Source organism: Canis aureus, chromosome 26 (genome assembly GCF_053574225.1).
Source record: "Canis aureus isolate CA01 chromosome 26, VMU_Caureus_v.1.0, whole genome shotgun sequence".
Lineage (NCBI taxonomy): Eukaryota > Metazoa > Chordata > Mammalia > Carnivora > Canidae > Canis > Canis aureus.
Genome location: NC_135636.1, coordinates 39814209 through 39830221, shown reverse-complemented (window position 1 = coordinate 39830221; position 16013 = coordinate 39814209). Strand labels below are relative to the sequence as shown.

The following is a 16013-nucleotide window of genomic DNA, read 5'->3' as shown; positions in this document are numbered from 1 at the left end:
GCTGTTGGCTTCTTTCAGTTAAATACTATCATCCCACCTCAAGAAATTTAAAACAAAGGCTCATCCCAGGCTCTGAACCTGGCAGATGATCCGGGGCGTGATGGGGTCTTGGCAGCGTGCTGATGGGTCTCTCTGTCTGCCACACCCGCCTGCGCTGGGCTGCGTGACAGCTTACAGACCCCTTGTTTGGCTCTTCCATGAACTTCCTCCTGTCTTCCTCAGCCACTGTTCAGCTTCTTGTGGTGCACGCATCCTCGAAGCTGTCCTGGGTCTTACCTCCAGTTCTGTGTCCTTCAGTGACCTCTCCGTGTCCTCCTGCCAGGAGGCAGTGAGTCTTGTATTTCCAGCTGGATGTAACCATCCTTTCCTGCAGGTGGTTTGGTTATAGGTCTGTTTTCAAGTTGTCTATAAATTGATTAAAGAAAACACTGATAGAAGGCAGTAAATCAAATGCCAAATTTTGGTGCCTCTTTCAAAGAGGCCAGGCTCTGTTGCAGAAGAGCCTGGGGTGTTCGGTGTCGTTGTGTCGTGTCACACGGGTACACGGTTCCAGGTACCTCCCTTGGCACTTCTGTACCTTCCTCACCCAGCTTGGTTCTCCATCATGTGACACCCTACTGTTTTTCTGATTGGCTGTTGAATCCTAAAATGCTAAGTCATTCTGTCTTTGTACTCTGGAGACCCCCACATGTAGCAGAGTAGGTGATGGCACTGGTCTTGCTGCCCGGAGTGGGAGGGCAGAGCGGCGGCCCAGATAGGAGGCCGCATGTGCGGGCCCAGCGGTGGGCCACTTCTGCCTTGGTGGAGGTGGCTGGAGTGCTCAACACCCCTTTCTGTTGCTTTTCCCCTGCAGACCATTCCCGGAGCAGTAAGTCTAGTTGCTGGAGCGGCAGCGACGAGAAGCGAGGATCCACACGCTCCGAGCACAATGCCAGTTCCAGTTCGAAGAGTCTCCTCCCGAAAGAGTCTCGGCTGGACACCTTCTGGGACTAGGGACAAGTCACGACACAAGCCACCCACCCCGTGGAGGAAAAAAAAGCCAGACACCAGGGCAATAGGAAGCAGTAAAGAAACGTGAGGCAGAAGAGCCCCCTTCCGACTGCAGAGCTCCAGACACGTGGACTTGGCCTTTGCCCTTGGCGCAGAGGGCAGCCTACACTACATAGCGTCCGGCATTAGCATCAGCTGAGGACTCTGACCCACACGAAACCTATGCTTTAGCTGTAAATAATGTACAATTTGTGGATGTCCTTGAATCTAGAGTACCTTCTCCTTTTTATATTTGTATTGACTTTAACTTATAAAAAAAGAAAAAGAAAAAGAAAAACAATTAAAAAAACAAACAAAACAAAACAAAAACCCAACAACGAAAAGAATGTTTGGATGTTGGAAGAGGGATGGTCAGTCAGCCCGTCTGTCACCGAGGCGTGGAGACGGGGCCCTGGGGTTGTGGTAGCACAGCGGCCCTGGCCCTCGGCGCTGGATTGCCCCATGGGGAAGGGGAGGGGAGCGAGTCGTTTGCATTCAGACGTCTGTACGCAGCACATTGGGATCAGGAGTTCTGGCACAGATTCTGTGTTGTTGTGGGCACATCACACCAAGCCATTGGCCCCTTTCAGATACTACGTTCCTATGTTACAAAACGCAAGCTCTCTGGCCCAGAAGGGCACCCCGGGGCAGCTAGTTTATTTTGTGTGATTTCAATGATGACTACTCCTAAAAGGGAATAAGGTCCTTGTTTACAGAAGACAGAAGACAAGCCCCGCTCGGAGAGGAGAGGACGGAGAAAGCGTTGAGTCATAAGCTCTGAAACAAAGAGAAGTCTTTTCTTTGCTTTGTGGTTCCTTTTAAAACACACTCACACATACTTGGTAAGCGATGCCGTGCTTCTTGGAAGCAAGCACTCAAAGGCAAGGTGCACGCAGAGGACATTTGAGTCTGGGATGAAGCATGTATGTATTATTTATACGATGGAATTTTGCGTTTTTATGTAAGCATGAAACAAAAGGCAGCGTGAGAGGAAGCAAGACAGCGGCCGCGCTGTCTGTTACACTACGTATACTGTAGTACCATTTTGTATGTTGTGTAAAACAAAACAAAAAAAGCATTGAACAAAGCAAAAGGTGATGTATGTATATGAGAAAATTAATTGTACGATATCATTCCAGTACATTTTGTTGTACATTTTAGTCCTGTTTACTTTCTCTTCATTGTTGATAAGAGGATGCGAACTGTGTACAGTTTCCAGCTAGTTACCCATATTAGAGAAGAACTACACAAAGAGTATTAGAAGAAAAAAAGAGAGAGAGAGAACATTTGTGAATTGCAGTTGTCAAAAAAAAAAAAAAAATAGCCTAGCTGGCCTTATTTGTGAAGCATAATTGCTTTTAGCATATGGAAGTATTTTTTCACATTTTCTTTGTATAAAATTTGTATTAAACTTAAATATCTTTTTTGATGATGGTGTTTCTTTGTGACTGAGCCAGTGGACTCGCACGGTATGCTCTTTTGGGTTCCGCCCCCTCCCCCCGATTTTTTCAGATTCTTCACCTTTTTTTAATTAAACTGTTTTTGGAAAAATGGCTTGGTCGTCCTCAAATTTGCAGTTTTCCGCTTGGTCGGGATGGCCGGGTCGGGTCTGCGTGACCCAGCAGAGGAGGTCAGGGACGTCTCCACAGGTGGTGGACACATGATAAGTTAGGCTCCCAGTTGGGCGCCTTTTCTGGGAAGTCCAGTTCCTTGGAATTTATTGACAGGGACGCCAACCAGAAGGGAAATCCTGGTCCATCTTCGCAAGACAATGAGGGGAGGGGACGGCCTTTCCGTGGGCAGGGTGGGGGCCTGAAGCTTACAGGAGTGGCGTGGGCAGTGTGCGACCTCAGCGCGGCTCGGCTACACCCTGGTCATCTAACTTTCAGGGGTCATAATCTATGTATTTTTTCCAACCATTTTAAAAATGGCTCAGCTCATGGGCCTTCTAAAAGCAGGGGATGGGCTGGATTGGCCCACAGGCCATTTGCTGAGCACTGCTGGGGAAGGAACAAAATGGGGACATTTTAAAATAACACTGAGGGGGCAGCCCTGGTGGCACAGAGATTTAGCGCCGCCTGCAACCCAGGGTGTGATCCTGGAGACCCGGGATCGAGTCCCACGTCAGGCTCCCTGCATGGAGCCTGCTTCTCCCTCTGCCTGTGTCTCTGCCTCTCTCTGTCTCTCATGAATAAATAATATCCTTTAAAAGAAAAATAACACTGAGGGGTGAAGGTGGCTACTCTCCCTGGACCATGCTGGGGCTTCTCAGGAGGTGATGTTTGACCTGAGACCCAAATGAAGAGCTGGCTGTGGGGAGATGAAGTGGGTGAGCATCCCAGACGGGCTAGCAGGCACAAAGGCCCTGGGGTATTATTATACACTGTGAGCTTGACATGCCTGATGAGCTGGGGTGTGGCTGACAGGTGGAGAGGGCCCTGGATGTCCGTGGTCCGTGGTGCAAGGCGTTTACCAGGTGGGTGTGGGCCACCCTAATGTGAGCTGTCGGGCTCTTGTGGAAACAGGCCCAAAGGAGTAACTAGCTTCAGGCCACGAAGCTGGTGAAAGATTCTAATTAGACTCCTATTGAATGCTTTTTCCAATTAGTGGGGCATTGTTAATTTTTGAGTTAAAAATATTTTCAAAAATAAAATCTTAAAAAAAAAAGGGATGCCTGGGTGGCTCAGTTGGTGAGTCTGCCTCCGGCCCAGGTCGTGATCCTGGAGACTCGGGATCGTGCCCACGTCAGGCTCCCTGCATGGGGCCTGCTTTTCCCTCTGCCTGTGTCTCTGCCTCTCTCGCTGTCTCTCATGAATAAATAAGATCTTTAAAAAAATATATTTTCAGCTTCTGTTCGCTGGGCCTTGCCTTCTCATGTTAAGACCACAGAGGCGGTGGACACAGCCCCACTTTAGGGGCTGAGGCTGTGAGCAGGACAGTGTCGCCCCCTGTTTTTTCAGCTCCTGCAAACTAGCCCGTCTGGCCCCCGGGCCCTTGCACTTGCTGTGCCCTTGGCCTGGCATACCTTTCTGTGGCTGGCATCTTGGATGGTCTTTCAGGTGTCACTTCTGAAGCAACCACTGCCTCCCTTGTTGCTCTCTGTCCCAGCCTCGTCCTAATTTTCACATCCTTGAGCAAAGTTCTTACACAGTTATGACTTCCTCTTGGGCGGCCCACTCACAGGGTTGCTGGGTAAGGGGATGGGCGGCCCGGCTCACCGCTGTGTCCCCAGGGCTTGCAAGGAACAAGGCTTCTGGCTGGGGTGATGTTTGAGCAGGGCAGCCTCAGCCTTCCTCCCGGTGAGGTCTCCCAGCACCCTGGCCCTGCACCCAGGGGTCTCAGCTACAGACTCCCAGGGACGGAAGCACCCGAGGAGGAAGTGGCTTACTCAGTGGTAGAGACATTGGTGCTTTAAAAAATTTTTTTTGTTTTAAAAAAGAATTTATTCATGAGAGACACAGAGAGAGAGGCCAAGACACAGGCAGAGGGAGAAGCAGGCTCCTTGCAGGGAACCTGATGCAGGATTCGATCCTGGGATTCCAGGATCATGACCCGAGCTGAAGGCAGTCGCTTAGTCCCTGAGCGACCCAGGCGTCCCAAACATGTTGACCATTTATTTGACTACGTGCGTGCATCGCCTTTGGGGTGACCTGGGTGTGCTCCCGGTGCCCCCACCCCCACTCCCGGGCCCCCTCCCGCGCACCCCCCAGGCTGTGCATTTGCAGGCGCCTCTTCTCTCCCTTGGGAGGCAAGACGACAGGGCATGTCGCAGCCTCCGGGCACGGCTCCTGCGCCCCAAGCGCTGTCCCCAGGGGCCCCAGGGCGTCCTCCAAGGCTGCACCGGCGGGTCTGTGAGTGGCCAGACGCGAGGGGGAGCACCCCTCTTCCGACAGGGCCTCGCGGCATTTCCGGATGCCCGAGGACGCAGTGGGGTCGGCCACGGTGCCCGCCACATCTTGGCGACCGCCCCGCGCGGGGCAGGACCCGCGGCGACCCGGAACGCGACCGGGCACTCTCGCCACCTGGCGGCCGTCGCCCAGAACTGCAGCCCCGGAGCCGGAGCCGGAGCCCGAGCCGGGCCCCGGGGACACAGGTGAGCCAAAGCCCTTCGCTCAGGTGGCAGCTGCTGACCGAGCTCTGTGTCTGAAGTAAGCACTGAACAAACCCAGGGCGGCCTCTGTCCTCATCTGTGTGACATTCCCCCGGGGAAGCAGCCACATATGCCTCCAATACAGTCCCCGGTGGGGCCGACGTGCTGCAGGGCGCTGAGCCCCGTGGAGGGCAGGTGCCTAGATGGGGAGCCTGGGGTCGGCCTCTCCGGGGAGCTGGCCTTTGAGCAGAAACCCGGAGGAGGGGGTCCCGAGCCCCGATGACCAGGGCGGCGGTGGTTCGTGCTGGGGGAACCCTAGAGGCACCTGGGAAGATGTAAAGTAACAAATTCGCTAAATGCCCAGACCCTACCCGCTTTCCCGGAATGATGTCATCCGGCTCTCCGAGGTGGGGTTTGCGCATCCGTCATTTAAAACTTCTCAGTGAATGGGTGACGGGCACTGGGTGTTATTCTGTATGTTAGTAAATTGAACACCAATAAAAAAAAATAAAATAAAATAAAACTTCTCAGCTGATCCTAATGGGCAGCCAGAGCCGAGTGCCACTAGCCTGGTTGGAAGAACATTCCGAGTAGAAGGAAGGACAAATGTAAAAGGCCGGAGGCCAGGACCTGGCATCTTCCAGGAAGAAAAGGCAGGCCAGTGAGGCCAGAACAGAGGGATCCCAGGTGGGGGCGGGGCTGATGGGCTCAGAGAGGGGGAGTGGGAGGCCCGGGTGTTCCCTGGGATCCAAAATGGATGAGAAGCCAGGTGGGGTTTGTTTTCTTTTAATAGCTTTATTGAGATATAATTCATATACCATACAGTCTACTCATTTGAAGAGTGTAATTCAATTTTTGGTATAGTACATTATTAATTTAAAAATTGTAGTAAAAAAATATATATATATAACAAAATTTGCCCTTTTAGCCATTAAAAAAAAGATTTTACTTATTTATGAGAGGCAGAGACAGGCAGAGAGAGGCTGGCTCCCGGTGGGGAGCCCGATGTGGGGCTCGATCCTGGGACTCCGGGATCACGCCCTGGGCTGAAGGCTCAACCACTGAGCCACGCCGGCGCCCCTAGCCATTGTAAGTGTACAATTCAGTGGCATTAATCAGAGTTGTGTTTTGAACATAGAAATGTTTTGCAGACTTCAGCTTCCCTATCAGGGCACATCAGGACACCCAACTCCAGGGAACAAGGGTCACCCACCACATTCCTCCCAGCGTCCCCGGGTGGGCTCAGCGCCTATGCCGAGCTCCGTGCGGAGGGTTTTCCATGCGGTTACCTTTTGGTCTTCATGATAACCGCAGGGGGCAGGCCGAGGGAAATGACTCGCCCAGGGTCACACAACAGGTTGGCGCCAGAGCCAGGATTCAAACCGAACCACCCAATTCCCAAATTAGGGTCGTTGACCCATCAGACGACACTGCCCCCAGGCCTGCGGCACGGCGGCCAGTTTACAAGATGCCTCCTGGGGTCCCCTCTTTCCCTGACTCCCCTCCACTGTCCACGGGGGTGGGTCTGGTTCTGCTCTTCATGCGGCTGGAAAGCACACTCGAGGCCTCCATGAATTGAAAGGGGGTCGGGGTTTCAGCTGCAAACACCACTGTAGCTAATCTGGCAAGAGAGGAATTTATTAAAGGGTATTACGGGGCTCACAGGTGCCCGGGCGGGAGGACCGGCTGCGAGCGCACAGCCCCAAACGAGGGCCGAATTACACAGCAGGCCCTTCCCGTCACTGCCGCGGGGCCCACACATGGCAACTCTCGCCAGTGACACTGGGCGTGTCCCTCCTGCCTCCTTGCTACGCTGGATCCCACACCTGAGAATGCGCTTTGCAGAATGCGCTTTGCAGAATGCGCTTGCAGAACGCCACCGCTTCCACTCGCAGGGCCTCTGCCCGGGCAACCCAGGTCCTCGGGCCTGGTCCGCCGGAGCCGAAATGCCACTCGGGGTATTTGATTGGCTGAGTCTCCAGCTGGGGCTCTCTGATTGGCTGAGTCTAGGTCACATGCTCCCGTCCTGGCTGCAAGGGAGGCTGGGAAGGCGGGGTTCGGGTGGCTTCGGCGGCCGACTCCTGAGCTTGGAAATTGCCCGAGCGAAAGGCCTGGGGTCGGCACGGGCACGGCCGGCGCCCGCACAGAGCTGCCCAGAGTCGGTCAGGCCGCCAGTTGTCGGGAGCGGGCACAGCCGGAGGGCGGGGCAGTAGGCCCGCTGCCCTGGTCGCCGCGGGGTCGGCTAGGCTGGAACTACATTTCCCAGAATCCTTTTCCCGGAACGGTGCCGAGTTAGGATCGCCCCAGAGGGGGACAAGTGTGAGGTCCTGAAGGCGGAAGGGAAGCTGCGGCCTCTCCTCCGGCAGGGTTGCCGTGGCCGGCCGTGGCCCCGGGACTCCAGCCCGCCCTTGCTGTCGTGTGTGCCGCACGCGCGTCTGGGGCTGACTCCTGGCCGCCGGCAGCCGGCCCGCCCCCGGGGTGCCTGCTGCAGGGCCGCGGTTCCCAGCAATCCCGCCCCGCGGCTCAGGTTGCCGCCTTGGTGACCCCGGGCGCCGCCCTTCCCCAGGTGCTCTGGCCCGTGGGCCACGTGGGGCTGCTTCCCTGCTTGGATCCGACACGCGGTGCGAGTTCAGGGCCTCAGGAGGCGGGCTGGGCCGTGCCGTGCGGGGGCCGGGCTGCTGCTCCCGCGGGATCGCGGGCCGCCGCCGCTTCGCTCGGGTCCGCACCTGCAGGCCGGGCCCTGTGTGCAGCTCCGCCGCCTGACTCAGTGCAACCGCAGCTGGCTGTGGCTCCTGCGTGCTCCAGACCCCCGGCTGTACGGGAGCCTGGAGGAGTTGCTCAGCTTCCCGGCCTCTCCACTCAGGAAGGTGCAGCAGAAGGAGCAGCTATGGTTGAAGGCCGAGCAAGTCATTTCTCACCCAGAGTGGGGCTGGGGATCAAACCCTGGGCTCAGCCTGCCCCAGGCTCCCTTCAGGGCATGATATTAATGGAAAACTAGTCCCTCCGTGGCCCAGCAGGTGCCCAGCAGGTGCCCAGCAGGTAGCCAAGACCAGGTGGGCAGGGCTCTGGGCAGCTTGTTAGGTTGCCCAGTACGGACTCTCGAGTACCGACCTCGGTCCGCTTTGGTGAATGGAGAGGGCGGCTTCACTTATACAGCATCTTTTACGTTCCAGGCAATTTATGTGCTCCGAATCCTCATAACCTGGATTTTGCTGCTGAAGAAACCAGACCCAGAGAGGTCGAGGAAGCTACCTGAGGTCACACAGCTAGGTAATGGCAGAAACGACTTGAACCTAGTCTGATGAGAGAAACGAATGTCTGCTCTTAACCATTACTGTCTTTGTCGTCATTAGAGAAGCTTTTGTGTAAAAGCCCCTTCCCTTCCTCCCTTCCTTATTAGGCACCCATTCTCTGCTGGGCATTTCAGGCACCGGGGACACTATGGACAAAGAGAGGTAGCCATGGGGTAGTGATAAGATGGGAGTTGCCAACTCTGCTCCCAGGAACAGGTGGAAGGCAGACACTAGTGAAGCCGGTTGGGGGAGAGTGGACACAGACATGTGTTTTTTTTTTTTTTTTTTTATATCAAACATCTGTTTTCTTGAAACTTGTAGTTCTTTTGGTTTAGTTCTTTTTTTTCCTTCCACTTTTGATAGAAAAATGCGTCTTCACTATGACAAAAAACAGCTGCCATGTGTGATGGTAGGTGGCGTGTCCGTGGCAAATGGCGAGCCTGGAGACCAGTGACAGTAGCAGGGCAGTTGTGGAGCGGCTCCAGCTGATTGTGTGCCCCCGTGGGCTCAGTGTCGCCATATCCTCTGCTTTTTTGGGGGAGAGAAGTTGAAAATGTGAATTTTGAGTTAAATCTCTCAAGCTTTAAATAGTTGGATCAACGTTTGAAAGCCTAATGTGATGAGCAGTGAAACATCTCTGGGGGCCAGATCTGGGCTGTGAGCCACCAGTTGGCAACCTTGGGCCGAAGAGCAATGATTTAGCAAAGATGCTGGGTTGGGGTCTGAGCTCGGCCACATTCCGGTTGCCAGGTCAGAGGCAAACCACAACACCTCTCTGGGCCTCGGTTTCCCCCTCTGTAACGTGGGGCTTGTGAAAACCACTTCATTGGATGATGTGTATTGTTTAAAAGCACAACAGAACGGGATGGAGGATAACAGGACACATCAGGGGTAGGCATCGCTTAGTGAAGCCCATTTTAGACACACAGTGTGGACACATTCGTACTTACGTGCACATACATAGATGTATGCTCTCCTTGGTTTGATGTAATACGCGCCCCTCACTGTGGAGCACAGTCAGAAAAGTCTAAAAGCCACTGTGCTAAGTCCTGGTCACGTCTGCACGCATTCAGTGCTGTCTGCAACCTGTGAGGTCGGTTCTATTGTCACCCCCATTTTACAGCTGAAAAGTGAAGTTCAGAGGGATGAAGCTCCCACAGGTAGGAACAGGAAGAGCTGGGATTTAACCCAAGGCCGAGATCCTTCCCCTCCAGCAGGGCCACGGGTGCTTGGGGGGATGGAATGAGCTAACGCAGGTCAAGGCCTTAGCCCAGTGCTGGGGACACAGCAGGTACTTAGTGTGAGAGGCAGGGCTCGCGTCTGCAGCTTCTCCTTCAGCCACACCAGGTGGCCAGCAGGATCCAAGGGCCAGATGGAAGAGGCCGCGACTCTGCCAACACCGCTACCCGTGGAGGGGGCAGCGTCTGCAAGGGCATCTCACCCACAGCCAGAGTTTACCAACTACTCATTTTGTGCCGGATACTTCATGCTGAATTTTATGATCGGTATTTGGCTGGAGTCAGCTTATCACTATCCCTGCATGAACTTCAGGATATAAAAATAAATCCCGGTGGTTTTTCAGACTGTGGTTACATGCACATTATTAGAGCAGCTTGTTCTTTCAACTCCCAGGGCTGTGGTTGCAGATTGCTCTTCAGGCCACCATAGTGTCCACTTGCCTCTACACTGGGATCCCCACTGCGGCCACCGTGGGTCAGCTTATCGACTCTTAGGCCTGAACATGTTGATGGCGCTGCCATTTGGTCAAAGAAATCCCGGAAGCATGGGGATGGCCTGATGGCAATACTTTCTGGATCCTTTCAAGGGTGGCCCTGCATGGTTTCCAGGCCGGACTTCGGGTGGCACCTGCCTGTGGGTGGGCCCAGCTGTGGGGTCGCACTGCCCTCTGGTGGTCACCGGTGGGCATAGCTCTGCCAGCACTGAGTGGGCATGAATGGGGCGGAGAGCGGGCTGGGAGGCGCATCAGGGATCAGGATAGGGGTGGAATGTGAGTAGAGGCTGGGAAAGGCCTCCAGGAGCCTTTTGGGGTCCTGGAAGCCTCTTCCATCTTGATCTGGACTGTGGTTACCCAAATATAATCCTGTGTAAAAATACATCAAGGTGCATGCTTGAGCTCTGGGTGCAAACTGTATGATTATAACATGAAATTTAAGCCTCTCCTTTAAGTTCATGAGGAATCCTTGTTTTTTGTTTTTTTTTTTTAAACATTTTTTTTTAAAATTTTTTTAATTTTTATTTATTTATCATAGTCACAGAGAGAGAGAGAGAGGCAGAGACACAGGCAGAGAGAGAAGCAGGCTCCATGCAGGGAGCCTGATACAGGACTCGATCCCAGGACCCTGGGATGATACCCTGAACTGAAGGCAGATGATTAACCACTGAGCCATCCAGGCATCTCAATCCCCGTTGTTTTTGACTGGACACCCTAATTCCATCATTCCCCCTCCAAACCATTCTCCCCACGGCAGCTAGAGTCATTTTTTAAAATGCCAATCAGATCATGCCATTCTCCTGCTTAAAGCCCTCTGGTGTGTTCTCACTGGATTTAGAATGCAATCCAGACTCTGGTAAAATCCCAAATCCATGTCCAAAAGGATCCGAGCACATCTGCCTGGGCCTTCCCATCTGACCCTGTGACCTTTGACCTTGCCCCCAGCCTTTCTCTGCTTTCCCTCCAGCTGGAAAGCTTTGCTTGCCCACAGCTCTGTACTTCCTCATCTCCCCTTGGAGTGCTTGCCCTGGATTTTGGATTTCCTCCCCACGCAGGCCTGAGCTCCAGTGCCACCTGCTCAGAGGTGACCAGGCTGTCTGCAGTGTCCCCACACCATCCAGTTACTCTGTGCTACATCACCCTGAAGCTTCCTTCTGCACTCTGGCCAGTGTCCAAGAAGAGAGCAGCCCCCACAGCACTGACCCTGCAAGTCCATGGCGTATACTCTCAAGGTCACCATCTCAACCAGAACAAAAAGACAAGACCCCCAGTGACCTCCTGGACAAGGGGTGAACCCTGAATGTTTCACTGGGCAGATGCCGTGATCTCTTTCAAAAGGTTGTTATTAGGGTCTCCCCTCCACCCCTTTTTAAAGTAGGCTCCACACACAGAGTGGAACCCAGTGTGGGGCTCGAACTCACGACCCTGAGATCGAGACCTGAGCTGAGATCAAGAGTTGGACGCTTAGCCTGCTGAGCCACCAGGATCCCCTTAGGCTGGCTTTTTGCAATTGGCTGGCTTAGGCCTCCCCCCCTTCCCCTCCCTGTTGAGGGTCTCACTGCTGCTTCTCTGCCGCCCTCTGGGTGGTTCTTGGAAGGGGACTTGGCTTGTGGCTCAAGCCTGTGAGCGGGGTGTGTCAAGGATCTGGGGAGTGTGTGCTGCTCCTCCCATGGGACAAGGCGGTGAGTGGGAAGGTCTGCATCTCACAGTGAATCCGCCTGGTCGTGTCGCTTCCCTCTGCAGGCAAGTCAGCTCCATGGGGGGTCGGGAGTGCTTCTGCCTGTTTTCGTGTCCACATCCACAGGCCGAGAAGAGCACCTGGTAAAGGGCAGGCCCTGGTTTCACCTGGCCGAGTGGATGCAGGGACAGCACAGCTGCTCAGAAACAGGCAGGGCTTTATCAGGCGTCAGACTCAGACCCCTGAGACCACTGCCCTGCTTTTGGGGACGGTGGCTTGGTAGCGACAAGGCTTCCTGGGACAGGCAAGGAGGAAGCTGCTTGATTTCACAGAACAGCTTTTCTCAGCCTCACACTTGCACCCTGAGTCCCACAGCAAGGGGCTAGTGTTGCCGCTCAGGGAAACTGGCTAGAAACAAGCTACCTGCAGCTGCCGGCTATGACCGAGAAGCCTCCAGAACTGACATCTGATCTTCAAGACGTTCTTACAATAATCTCTTCACAGTATCCGATATATAGGGAAGGCACTCTCCTGCTCACCCACATGTCTGATAGTTCCTATGGGTCACTTAATTTCTTATATCTTCTTCCAAAATTTCTTTTTGCAACTATGATCATACAGGTTTTACTTTTTTTCCTCCATTTTTAAAAAGATTTATTTACTTATTTACTCATTTATTTATGATACACATAGAGAGAGAGAGAGAGAGAGAGGCAGAGACATAGGAGGAGGGAGAAGCAGGCTCCATGCCGGGAGCCCGACGTGGGACTCGATCCCGGGACTCCAGGATCGCGCCCTGGGCCTAAGGCAGGCACCAAACCGCCAAGCCACCCAGGGATCCCCTTTTTTCCCTCCACTTTTATATAAACAGTGGCATGTGCCACAGGCTGTTCTAAAACTGGCCTTTTTCACTTAGTGGTAGGTGTAGGAGACCTTCCCAGACTGATATGTGAGGAATAATCTTGTTCTTTTTCATGGTTGCATAGTATTCCACTATGAGGCCATATCATAATTTAACCAGTTCATCGCTGATGGGTATTTGGGTTGTTTTCATTCTTTGCTTTGCTATTACAAATGATGTTGTAGAAAATAAATCTGTATGGAGTTTCACCCTACATATATATATACACATACACACACACACACACATATATATATACATATATATACACACATATATACGTATATATATATATATATGTATATATATACACATATATATATACGTATATATAAATTCTCAGAAGTGGAATTGCTGGATAAAACTTACAAACTGGATAAATATTGCCAACTTTCCCTCCTCAGGACTTTTGCCAGTTTCAGCTTCCATCAGCAATCTATGAAGGGCCCCATAGCTCCAATGGTACTGTGAGTCATAAACCTTTTATATTTTCTCAATCTGATGTGGAAAGTGGTATCTCAATGTAAGTGTGAGATTATCTTTTCATAAGTTTAAGAAGTTCTATTTTTTAAAAGATTTTTAAAATTTATTTATTCATAGAGACACACACACAGAGAGAGAGGCAGAGACACAGGCAGAGGGAGAAGCAGGCTCCATGCAGGGAGCCCGACGTGGGACTCGATCCCGGGACTCCAGGATCACGCCCCGGGCTGCAGGCGGCACTAAACCACTGCACCACTGGGGCTGCCCAAAAAGTTCTATTTTTAAAAGATTTTATTTTTGAGTATTTGCTACACCCGTGTGGGGCTTGAACTCCCAACCCAAGACTGAGAGTTGAGTCTCTTGCTCTACTGATTGAGCCAGCCAGGTGCCCCAAGAAGCAGTTTTATTTTTTAAATCGAGCATGCAACATTTTGATCTCAGGGTTGTGGGTTTGAGTCCCATGCTGGATGGAGAGACTACTTAAAAAATAAAATCTTAGGGACGGCTGGGTGGTTCAGCGGTTGAGCGTCTGCTTTCAGCTCAGGGTGTGATCCTGGGGTTTTGGGATCGAGTCCTGCATTGGGCTCCCTGCAGGGAGCCTGCTTCTCCCTCTGCCTGTGTCTCTGCCTCTCTCTCTGTGTCTCTCATGAATAAATAAAATCTTAAAAAAAATACAATCTTAAAGTAAAATGTTTTATAGCCTTCAGGTATTTTACTTAAAAATGAAAAAAAAAATTTTTTTAAAGATTTTTATTTATTTTAGAGAGAGTGAGAGATAGAGAGAGCCTGAGCAGTGGGGAGAGGGAGAAGCAGGCTCCCCATTGGGCTGGGAGTCTGATGTGGGGCTTGATTCCAGGACTCTGGGATCATGACTTAAGCCTAAGGCAGATGCCCAACTGACTGAGCCATCCAGGTGCCCCAGATTTTATTATTTTTTTTTTACAGTAGTCTCTTCAGGGATACCTGGGTGGCTCAGCGGTTGAGTGTCTGCCTTTGGCTCGGGGTGTGATCCAGGAGTCCCAGGATCAAGTCTCCCATTGGGCTCCCTACATGGAGCCTGCCTCTCCCTCTATGTCTCAGCCTCTCTCTGTGTTTCTCATGGATAAATAAATAAAATCTTTTTTTTTATAAATGTGTATTTATTTATGATAGTCACAGAGAGAGAGAGAGAGAGAGAGAGAGGCAGAGACACAGGCAGAGGGAGAAGCAGGCTCCATGCACTGGGAGCCCAATGTGGGATTCGATCCCGGGTCTCCAGGATCACGTCCTGGGCCAAAGGCAGGCGCTAAACCACTGCGCCACCCAGGGATCCCAAATAAATAAAATCTTAAAAAAAAGTAGTCTCTTCAATGTGGGGTTCAAACCTATAACCCCAAGATTAAGAGTCGCACATTCTACCAACTGAGCCAGTCAGGCATTCCTAGCCTTCTAGTATTTTGAAAGATTTGGTTGTTGATAACAATTGGTTTCTTAGAGCTCTTTATATATTAGGGAGATTAAATTTTGCTCTCGTCACATTTAAATTTCAATTTGACGTTTGTTTCCGCTATTTTTAAAATGAGTTTTTTAAAAAAAATTTATCACTTTTTCTCTGCAAATACCTTATTCAAATTTGTGTCCCTTGGGTCTGGGATACTGCTAATGCATTTTATTTTTATTTTTTTATGTTTATTTTTATAATTTTTAAATTTAAATTCAGTTCATTAACATATAGTGTATTGCTAATTTCAGAGGTTGAGTCAGTAATTCATCAGTCTTCTATAACACCCAGTGGTCATTACATCACATTCCCTCCACCCCTTCCCCTTCCCCTTCCCCCAGCAACCCTCAGTTTGTTACCTATGAATAAGAGTCCATTATGGTTTGTCTCTCTTGCTAGTGCATTTTATTTTTTATTTTTTTAAAGATTTATTTATTTATTTATGATAGAGAGAGAGAGAGAGAGGCAGAGACACAGGAGGAGGGAGAAGCAGGCTCCACGCTGGGAGCCCGACCCGGGACTTGATCCCGGGACTCCAGGATCACGTCCTGGGCCAAAGGCAGGCGCTAAACCGCTGAGCCACCCAGGGATGCCGCTAGTGCATTTTAGATGGTTGATTACCATCTGATGGAAAATGCCCCATTCCAGTTGTTGGTAATATGAACGACTGATTTCCTGAGGAGAAATCTGAGCCCATGTGATTTTACTACTACTACTAACACTATTATGTGCTATATAAGTTGGGATGCTTTTGGTTGCAAATTACTAAGGAAGAACCAACTCAAAATATTTAAACCATAAGGACATTTGTTAATTCACACAATAAGTTTAACCTATGTTTCCAAAACAGTTGTCCTTTTAAGAATTGATGCTGTATCAATGGGAATCTTCTACTCTCAGTCTGTGCGCTATTGCCTATAAATGAAACCAAATGAAAGAGTCTAAAGATGGAGAGAAAGAGACTGAATTAAAAAAAATTAAAGCCATATCTTGAATTCTGCATTTGAGATGGGTGTATATGTGTGTGTGGGGGGGAGAGGTCTGAGGCCACATATCCCTAAACTTGTTAGTTAAGTAAGCCAAAGAATTCCTTTTTTTTTTTGGTTTTGCTTAAGCCACTTTATTGTGTTTCTGTCCTTTGCAACTGAAAGAAATTCCAATGGTGGCTCTGACTTCTAAAGCCCTTGGATAGGTAGATACCTTCAGCCCCAGAGGTCCACCTGAGGACTTCGTTGGGTCTCTGTCCTTCGGCTGGGCTGGTCAGGAAGTTCTGGAGTCATGCTCAGACTTCTGGAAGGCCAAGGGCTCTGGTTTGTGAGTGCTGAAC

General features: G+C 51.2%; 1 protein-coding gene and 1 long non-coding RNA gene across 21 annotated transcripts in view; both read left to right on the top strand.

Moving 5' to 3' along the window:
- ZMYND8 (zinc finger MYND-type containing 8) overlaps positions 1-2458 on the top strand; it is a 143915-nt gene extending 141457 nt beyond the window's left edge. For all 20 annotated transcript variants that reach the window (XM_077873465.1, XM_077873480.1, XM_077873478.1 and 17 more), the window contains one exon: positions 854-2458. In XM_077873465.1, the coding sequence (XP_077729591.1) occupies positions 854-1078 (225 nt within the window). In that variant the 3' untranslated portion in view covers positions 1079-2458. The remainder of the gene's footprint in view (positions 1-853) is intronic.
- A 4727-nt stretch (positions 2459-7185) lies between these two features.
- LOC144298466 (uncharacterized) lies at positions 7186-10598 on the top strand. Its single transcript, XR_013365405.1, has 2 exons — positions 7186-8389; positions 8776-10598. It is a non-coding gene; the product is annotated as an uncharacterized LOC144298466 (long non-coding RNA).
- Positions 10599-16013: the final 5415 nt, after the last annotated feature.